Source organism: Panthera tigris, chromosome A1 (genome assembly GCF_018350195.1).
Source record: "Panthera tigris isolate Pti1 chromosome A1, P.tigris_Pti1_mat1.1, whole genome shotgun sequence".
In the NCBI taxonomy this organism is placed as follows: domain Eukaryota; kingdom Metazoa; phylum Chordata; class Mammalia; order Carnivora; family Felidae; genus Panthera; species Panthera tigris.
Genome location: NC_056660.1, coordinates 77,577,107 through 77,587,229, shown reverse-complemented (window position 1 = coordinate 77,587,229; position 10,123 = coordinate 77,577,107). Strand labels below are relative to the sequence as shown.

The 10,123-nt window shown below is 41.3% G+C and overlaps 1 protein-coding gene across 3 annotated transcripts; it reads left to right on the top strand.

The window, feature by feature from the left end:
- The first annotated feature begins 38 nt into the window (after positions 1-38).
- LIG4 (DNA ligase 4) lies at positions 39-9,863 on the top strand. Of its 3 annotated transcripts, none has more exons than XM_007075295.3 (2): positions 39-131; positions 6,070-9,863. In XM_007075295.3, exon 2 carries the CDS (start codon positions 6,098-6,100, stop codon positions 8,831-8,833), a length of 2,736 nt encoding a protein of 911 aa, XP_007075357.1. In that variant the 5' UTR covers positions 39-131; positions 6,070-6,097; the 3' UTR covers positions 8,834-9,863. The 3 variants fall into 3 exon arrangements, with proteins under 3 accessions (XP_007075357.1, XP_007075358.1, XP_042835948.1); XM_007075296.3 differs by lacking the exon at positions 39-131 and adding an exon at positions 2,325-2,602; XM_042980014.1 differs by lacking the exon at positions 39-131 and adding an exon at positions 3,133-3,178.
- The last annotated feature ends 260 nt before the right edge of the window (positions 9,864-10,123 follow it).

The following is a 10,123-nucleotide window of genomic DNA, read 5'->3' as shown; positions in this document are numbered from 1 at the left end:
TAGCCGGCACGGACAAGATACGTTGGAGCCTGGCCGCCGGCAAGCTGGAACTCGCGGTGGGCGACCTGACCCGGCGGCTTCTGAGTCCGGGGCACCTGGAGGCCTCCTGCCCCTCATCCGAGGCCCCCAGGGTGAGTGTTGGTAACGCACCAGATTTCCCTTTGGGACACAGCTCTAAGCGTGTACACAGATTAGGATTAACTACCTAAAACAGCGTGTCTGCCCAATAGAGTTAGGAGGGGTATGTACCGTGGGTTCCGGTACTTCATTAAAAACGCATCCGTAACTTATTTTGTTTCTGTTTTCTCCCAACCCAGCCCTCCCCTACCTCTATCAGAATGGACCTTCACGGGCAGATGGAGGTTTTATGAGGCCTGAACGTGAGGAGATTTAGAGGGCCTTTTAAAGAAAAGGAATGCAAAATTATCTTACTTTTGCAACTTTCCCAAAAGCACAAGACCAGGGAACACTGCTAGAGCCCAGGGCCTGGGACGTGTCCACACAAAGGGGCCAAGGCACCAAGTTGTACTAAATTGTTTATCTACAGATGTCTGATCCCCCCCACCCTCCGTCATTCCCTATTCTCTGTCCCCTATTTTATATATACAAAGAATATTTCATATTTAAAAAAACAAGACAAAACAAAACAAAAAACATGTATCTTGCCGTCAGATGGAGAGCTTCAGGTCAAAGCCAGGCTCTCGATATTAGCTTCTTGTTGTTTGTCACCTGATAAATGCCAGGCACTAAGATAGACCACTTAACGGAAATAAACTAATAATCACAGCAACTTTAGAAGATACTTAATGAAAAACCCTTGATTATCTTTGAATCAAGGATTAGAAAGGCTAAAATATCATGGACTAGGATTTGAATCAATTTGGAGTTTGGTTTCATAATCCATGGTTCCTCTCTTCCATCAGTAATACAAAGTGCAAACTCTGACATTATAGGAGCTCAGTAGATGCTGAACAAGGTATAAATGCGCACAAATGCCCTTTCATAAGATGGACTCTTGTGGGGGGTCCGTTACCAACATTGTTGGGGTGCTACTCCAAAATAAATTGATAATTCAGTTGAATAGTAGTTGGAGAAATTACCATCAAAAGAGTATCATGTGACTTGTAAACTTCATAGCTGATTTCAGAGAAATATTTGGATAAATTAGGTGCATTCGACATAAAAGGAAATTAATTGAATGTTGTTGGGCTAAGTCTAGCTCTGCTACAAACAAATGCTGTGAATTAAATAAGTGACAGTTTTGTAAAATGAGATTTTTGAACATTAGACAACCCCAAAGGGCACTTAGTAGCTCTAAAATATTCTCAGAGACTGTTGCAGCAAAATATCACTTTCTTAAAATATCACCCCTTAAAGCAACAGTATTTTATGGCAAGAGGAAATAACTCTCAAAGGTGTTTCCACCGTCATGGATAATTTTTCAGTTCTCCATGAAAGAAGACAAACCAAAACAAAATATTAGTAGAAATCAACGTTCCTGGAACATAAGGACTGAGTTTGTTTTTATCTCAATCTTGAATGCCTAGCAAATTACTATATCATGGTTGGTGCTCAGTGAAGATTTGCCAAATATTTTGACTCCTTGGACAGACACTAGAAGAATCCATAGTTCATTTCCAGGCATGCAACTCTTTATGTCTGTATTACGAATTATATATTATGTATTTTTATGAATTATGTATTATTTCTGTATTAGGAGACAAGAACTCACATCCAAGCTGTACCATCATGAGAAACAAATAGGAAAGGACAGCCTTAAGCAATTTTGCACAATCCTATTTTTCCATTAAATGGAACGTCTGATGTTTGGGGAGGCAAGATGCCCTTTTCAGTTATGGGCACTTTCACAAGCAACCGATGAGATGAGTATTGGTATAGTTTACATAACAGCAAACAGAACTCTTCGAGGGTATCACTTGCTAGTGAGCAGACCAAGGCCAGGGAAGACTCAGGTTCACATTCCAAGGAAGGAGCCAGTGCACAAAGTGCTCTTGGGAGACAAAATCCTCGCTCAGACAAAATCCACTCTCATGGGTGAAGCACTGGCAAAGAGCACCTGCTGCTTTGGGAGGCTAACAGGAGTTGTATTTGTGGTCACGCTGCCACCAGGCTCCCTGGAGTCCTCCTCAGCCATGCAAGGCGGACCAGGTCCCAGCCCGAACGTCACTGCGCGTGCGCACATCATCCCTGTGCCCTCAAGGCCTGCAGATGCGACTGCGCCTGCGCAAACGTCTTCATGCTGTCAGGGCCTCCCCGGCCTTAAGTGGAGATTGCGTCTGCGCCAGGAACAGCTGGTGGAACAGGCTCCCTGGGCTGCGGCTTCCGGTTTGGAGAACGCACCTGGGGCTTCGGGTCCTGTGGGGTGTTTGTGCGGCTGCGCGGCCCAGGAGGGGGCTCGGAGTCCCCGGAGCGAACGGGGGTGGCGTACGTTTGGCAGGCAGACACTGGGCTGGGGTGACCCAAGCCGGAGGGGATCACCCCCGCGTCTTTTCGGCCCACCGATTGCTTATAGTCTTTAAATTTTTTTTCTTGTTTCGGGACAGGAAGTCTTTCGGGCCATTCGTCCCGGCCGGAGTCGCAGGTGAGGGTCGCGGGCCGCCCTGGCGACCGCGCTGCGGTGGAAGCCGGGTCTTTGGTTCGGGGTTCTGGGTCTAGACCCGCACCCTTGGGATGCGGGGGCAAGGGGCCTGCCTCTCGGGAACGCAGCTGGCTGCTGTGATGCTGTGGTTGCGGACTGTCTGGTTCTGGGGACCCCCTCCCCCCAAGCCGGTGCGAGGTCACCCCGGATCCGTTGCGGGTTTTATTTGCGGGGTTGGGGGAGTGGTGTGGACCCCTCCAGAGATTTTGCAGGCCTGTCCCGGTGCAGTTGGAGAGAGATACAGTATCCTTAGAGGGAACCACCTTATTTCTCTTACTTTTCGTCTTCTGTCAACCTCCTGGCTTCCACAGCCTTCTGGCTTTTTCCTATCACAAGTTTCTCTCCGGTTAGAGTCTCCCCAAATATCACAAGTGTATAAAGGCTGCTGTAAACCCCTTGTCTCACAGGGAAGCGCATCTTCTTGAAGGGGCTGCAGGAAGGAAACTTAAATTGTACCAGTCACTTTCTCTGCAGTAAAATAGCACTAAAGCATCATATTCACTGAATGCAACCTTGCTGGTATGTTTCATTGTGTCACTTTAGGATAATATAGGCAGTTGCTGAATGGACGATGAGTCATTATTGTAATATCAATGATCTGTATTCAGTCTCTTGAAAGTTGCTTATTCTTTATCAAAAAGTGAAGCATATCCCTCCCTTATTTCCTTAATATTTTATAATATTTATATTTTAAGTGTTACTTGCGTCAACAAGTAGTATAGTCCTAAAATTGATCAAGGATTTACCAGCTACCAGCTACTGTGTTAAGCACCTTATGTAAATTATCTGAGTTCATCCTCCTGTTACCATCTGCAGTTATTAACCCCATTTTTCACTTAAGGACACTGACTCTCAGAGAAATTAAGTGGTTTCCCCATGTCACACAGCTGTTAAGTTTTGAGTCTAGAATTGAACTAACATTGGACTCTGAAGCCTGAACCCTAACCACAAACCACAAGTCAAAAACATCAACTAACAAACCCAGAATCCAGAAGATAAAATTAGGGAACATGTAAAAGCAGTGGTACAATTTTATGAGTAAAAATATTTAAAGCTGTTCATTTGTTACTAGTTTTGGAATCCTTGTTGTATTTATAGCAGTTTTGGCATACATGGGTGTCCACCCCATTACCTAGATGTTGTTATAAAGTAATTTGAGTCTTTGCCTGGAACTTGTTGAAGGAAACTGAGACCAAGTAGAATATTCAGATAGATCAGAAACTGTATTCCCACCTTGTACATTCAAAGAAGAATTTCTCATTCTTCATTTTTTATACATTATATATGGATTGTAAATATAACATTATATACCACAGCGTACTGACTTAAGGGAGCATGTTTTACGAAGTAAGACAGTAAACATAAGCAGGTGGTTCGGTCAGTTATGCTGATAAGACACCTCAAGAGGAAGCAGTTACTGTATTCAAAGACAAAAGTCTCAGGAAAGTTGTCTCTCATGGGTTTATTTCTTGGTCTTAACTGACCTGACAGAAGTTGAGTTTCCTTTGTTAGGAATTCGACTGAGAAGTGGAGCCTTTTCCCCTAAAGGCCACCAAATGGCTGTTGTGGAACTCGCCCTGTGCAGTCATAGCTGCTAAATGGTTTTGACCAGACTGAATCCCACCAGGCATAGTGGGGAGTGAATGCGATCAGCCCCTGGCCTTTTCTCGTGTGCTTTTCCAGGAACTCCACTCTAGATGTTGAGTAATTCGTTCAGCAAACAAACCTACTAAGTGCCAGGCACTACTGACACAAATTACAACTCCTGACCTCAGGAGACTGGTGGGGTAGTAACGGCTGTACCGTAACCAGCCATGTGATTTCCTACGCCAGATGTTAGGCAACGTAGCCTCGTACTGATGGTGTCTGTGGCTTGTTTGCTGCTGTGTTCGCCGTCCCTGAGACCGCTACGGGGCTCCCTCCTCCCTGTGCAGCTGCTCTGAGACTTGACGGGGATGTACCAGGAGGTGTCTGAAACCACAAGATAAAACATGGTTTTTATTCCCAGAACACACATTTTAGGTGAAGTCTTTGGTTTTTTTTGGAGAGTGCATGTGTGTGCGGAAGAGAGGCAGAAGGAGAGAGAATCTTAAACAGGCTCCACGCTCAGCATGGAGCCCGACACGGGGCTGGGTTTCACGACCCTGAGATCATGACCTGAGCCGAAATCAAGAGTTGGATGCTCAGCTGACTGAGCCACCCAGGAGCCCCTTCTTGAAGTCTTTTTTGGAAAAGTTAGTTGATTTTAGTGTTCTATGGTTTACATCACATAGTAGCTCTGATATCTTATAGACTCTAATAGGACTTGCATGAATATTTAAAACTTTCAGGAAATTTCACACTTGTGGTGACCACTTTAGGAAATAGTCTAGACCCGAGCCCAGCAAGGTACTCATTATTTCCTCTGACTTTAGAAGATACTTCAGTGGACAACTGTCTCGTGACAATTCACTTTTGTTACAGCACTTAGCATTTTGTAATTAGTGCCCATTATACCCCCTTTTTCTTTACAGAACATATGCTCTCTGAAAGCAGAAACATAGCACGGTGCCTGGTGGATATGTGGTCGGTGAATTGTTAGGGGTAACAGGCATGAGATGAGAATATGAACCCAAAAAATGTACTACTGAATTTAAATTTATGAAGCTGTAAATAGTTAGACGAAATAGTTAGAAGAGGTAAGTCAAGTAAGGATTTCATGTGGAAGTTATTTTGAGTTGGGTTTTGAATATTGATTGGAATGATTGGGTAAAGCTAGTGGTGATGTGAAAGTGAACACAGACAGACATAGGCTTTGTTTGGCCTAAAGAAGAAGGTAGCTGTTTTTTGGGGTTTTTTTTGTTTGTTTGTTTGTTTTTGGGGCTTTTTTTTTGTGGTGAACTCCTACCTGTGTAGGAGTCCAAACTTCCTGCAAAGCCAAATACAATTCCATGAGCTGGTGGTTTGTTAGAAACATCTGTTTCTGAGGCTGTGTGGTAGTCTGACAGAAAAAGAGGAGAAATAAAAGGAAAGGCCTTACCTCAGAAGGCCAGAAATGAAATGCATTGAGCCTTCTTTTTCTGTTGTTATTCTTTTGCATCATGCACTGAATAAGGAACGGAATAGTTAATTCAATAGAAGTTGGAGTTTACGGAGAAAGACAAGGTAGTCAATTTCAATATTGCTAATGTAGTGAGTGGGGCTGCTGATACTTTTAGTAATAAATACAGAATAGAATTGAAGTAAAATAGTTGATTTTCATTAAATGTAGAGGTGGAAAAGGGACAGAATTTATAAGCATTGATTCACTTTCATTTTGCAAATGTTGATAAATCTTTTATCACGAACGAAGCACTGTCTGTGAAGTCTTTACGTTAAATATTCAGTTGAAGTTTATCTTTGACTTAAAGTTCTTCTTTTTTCCTTATTAGTTAAAGCAGAGGATTCCGCATCGCTTCTATGGCTACCCCACAGACTTCACAAACCGTTGCGTCTCACGTTCCTTTTGCAGATTTATGTTCAACTTTAGAACGAATACAGAAAAGTAAAGGACGGGCAGAAAAAATCAGACACTTCAGGGAATTTTTAGATTCTTGGAGAAGATTTCATGATGCCCTTCATAAGAACCAAAAAGATGTCAGGGACTCTTTTTATCCAGCAATGAGACTTATTCTCCCTCAGCTCGAAAGAGAAAGAATGGCCTATGGAATCAAAGAAACCATGCTTGCTAAACTTTATATTGAGTTGCTTAATTTACCTAGAGAAGGAAAAGATGCCCTTAAGCTTTTAAATTACAGGACACCCACTGGAACTCGTGGAGATGCTGGAGACTTTGCGATGATTGCGTATTTCGTGTTGAAACCAAGATGTTTGCAGAAAGGAAGTTTAACAGTACAGCAAGTAAATGACCTTTTAGACTCAATTGCCAGCAATAATTCTGCCAGAAGAAAGGACCTAATAAAAAAGAGTCTTCTTCAGCTTATAAGTCAGAGTTCGGCACTGGAACAAAAGTGGCTTATACGGATGATAGTAAAGGACTTGAAACTTGGCTTTAGTGAGCAATCTGTATTTTCTGCATTCCACAATGATGCTGCCGAGTTGCATAATGTCACCACGGATCTTGAAAAAGTCTGTAGGCAACTGCACGATCCTTCCGTCGGACTTAGTGATATTTCTATCACTTTATTCTCTGCCTTTAAACCAATGCTGGCTGCCATAGCAGATATTGAGAGAATTGAGAAGGACATGAAACACCAGAGTTTCTACATTGAGACCAAGCTAGACGGTGAGCGTATGCAAATGCACAAGGATGGGGATGTGTATCAGTACTTCTCCCGGAACGGGTTTAACTATACAGATCAGTTTGGAGATTCTCCACAGGAAGGCTCTCTTACACCATTCATTCACGGTGCATTCAAAACAGACGTGCAAAACTGTATCCTGGATGGTGAGATGATGGCCTTCAACCCTAATACACAAACTTTTATGCAAAAGGGGAATAAGTTCGATATCAAGAGAATGGTGGAAGATTCCGATCTGCAAACTTGTTACTGTGTTTTTGACGTACTGATGGTTAATAATAAAAAGCTAGGGCGTGAGACCCTGAAAAAGAGGTACGACATTCTCACTAGTGTTTTTACACCAATACCAGGTAGGATAGACATAGTGCAAAAAACACAAGCTCATACGAAGAAAGAAGTAATTGATGCTTTGAATGAAGCAATAGACAAAAGAGAAGAGGGAATCATGATCAAACATCCTCTATCCATTTATAAGCCAGACAAAAGAGGTGAAGGATGGTTAAAAATTAAACCAGAGTATGTCGATGGGTTGATGGATGAACTGGACACCTTAATTGTGGGGGGCTATTGGGGTAAAGGTTCGCGAGGCGGAATGATGTCTCATTTTCTGTGTGCTGTAGCAGAGAAACCTCCTCCTGGTGAAAAACCCTCCATGTTTCACACTCTCTGTCGTGTTGGTTCAGGTTATACCATGAAAGAACTGTATGATCTGGGTTTGAAATTGGCCAAGCATTGGAAGCCTTTTCATAAAAAAGCTCCACCAAGTAGCATCTTATGTGGAACAGAGAAGCCAGAAGTGTACATTGAGCCTTGTCATTCTGTCATCGTTCAGATTAAAGCAACAGAGATCGTCCCCAGTGAGATGTATAAAACTGGCTGCACCTTGCGTTTCCCCCGAATTGAAAAGATCAGAGAAGACAAAGAGTGGTATGAATGTACCACCCTAGATGACTTAGAACAACTTCGAGGGAAAGCATCTGGAAAGCTTGCGTCCAAACACCTTTATGTCGGTGGTGATGATGAACCACAAGAGAAGAGGCGGAAAGCTGCCCCAAGGATCAAGAAAGTTGTTGGAATCATTGAGCACCTAAAAGCACCTAACCTTTCTAATGTAAACAAAGTTTCTAACGTATTTGAAGATGTGGAGTTTTGTGTTATGAGTGGAACAAACAGCCATCCAAAGCCCGATCTGGAGAACAGACTTGCGGAATTTGGGGGTTATATAGTACAAAATCCAGGCCCAGACACCTACTGTGTGATTGCAGGGTCCGAGAACATCAGGGTGAAAAACATAATTTCTTCCAATGAACATGATGTTGTCAAGCCTGAGTGGCTGTTAGAGTGTTTTAAGACCAAAAGCTGTGTTCCATGGCAACCTCGCTTTATGATTCATATGTGCCCATCGACGAAGCAGCATTTTGCCCGTGAATATGATTGTTATGGCGATAGTTATTTCGTTGATACAGATTTGAACCAACTGAAAGAAGTGTTCTCAGGAATTAAAAATTCCGGCGAACAAAGTCCTGGAGAAATAGCTTCCATGATTGCTAATTTAGAATATCGATATTCCTGGGACCACTCCCCACTCAGTATGTTTCGACACCACATTATTTATTTGGACTTGTATGCTGTTGTTAATGACCTGAGTACCAAAATCGAGGGGACGAGGTTAGCTTTTACAGCTTTGGAACTTCGATTTCATGGAGCACAAGTAGTTTCTTGTTTAGCTCAGGGAGTGTCTCATGTAATCATTGGGGAGGATCATAGTCGTGTTGCAGATTTGAAAGCTTTTCGAAGAACTCTTAAGAGAAAATTTAAAATCCTGCAACAAGATTGGGTAACTGATTCAATAGACAAGTGTGAATTGCAGGAGGAAAATCAGTATTTGGTTTAAAGCTAGCTTTTCTAGTGAGGAAAGCCTGTGATCTGGTGGACACGTCGTAACAGGTGGTAAAGATAAAATTTTAAACTACATTTTGTTTTTATCCCTTCAAATTTATGCTTAAATGGTATTATTAGAATAGGAAAACAACATTTTTAAGTTTTGAGATAGGTAAGACCCTGAATAGCCCAAAGCCAAGAAAGAAAGAAATCTTTTAGCAGTGTAATATTTGATGACTTTTAAAACCAAGATGAAATAAACAGTTTAAAGAAGAGGTGTTGATATAATATCCCTATAGAAATCTAGAATTTTGACTCCAATATTAATAAAATACATTCAGAGGCTTTTAGAGTCATTAAAAGCATTGATCTAAATGGATTTTCTGGAGTCAAATAAAAATTTTAATAGTTGTTATATAATAAAGCATTGCAAGAAAGAAGAATTGTTATAGTTAGACTTGTAAAAATATATCTTAAATTGAAGACTAAAATTCTTTTAAGTTTGAAATGTTGTAAACAAATTTGTTTTTTAGGGTTAAGGGCAAGCTCAAATGAAACCTGTTATTGATGTAACTAGGTAAATTAGGGGAAATTGAATGAGACTTGATGGTCTAAAAACTTAAAATTAGATCAGTTTGATTAAAAGAAACTTACCATTTTGCAAGTATTGGGCCCACATTTATTGTTTCTCTAAAATAGAGCACGTTTCAAAGACCATGTTTTTATGTGAACTTTACTCCAAGATGAATAGTATTCACAAAGAGTGATTTTCCTAGATGTAATCCACATGTCAAAATAGCCTATGTGTTGGGACTTTCATTACAGAGAGGTAGATTGCTCTATTTAAAATGATTTTTATCTTAGGTTATTTAAAATCAGTGTATATAATATATATTATGTCTGGATTTATATACTAAATTTTGGAATACAGTGTATTCATTATGAAAAATATATTTTCATGACACCTCTGAAATACTTAAAATATGGAACCCAAGGAACTGTGTATAGATTATTTGTATGTAGTTTTAGATTTTATTGAAATGGTGGAACAAATGTAATTTTATTTCTTAATTTAAATAAAATATTTAATATGCTATTGAAATTTATGGTGGTTGATGGATTGATTGATTTTGAGAGAGAGCACGAGCTTGAGCCAGAGAGGAGGAGAGAGGGAATCCCAAACAGGCTCCACGTTGTCAGCACAGAGCACGATGCAGGGCTCCAACTCAGGAACTGTGAGATCATGACCTCAGGTGAAATCAAGAGTCAGATGCTTAACCAACTGAGCCACTCCTATGATGTA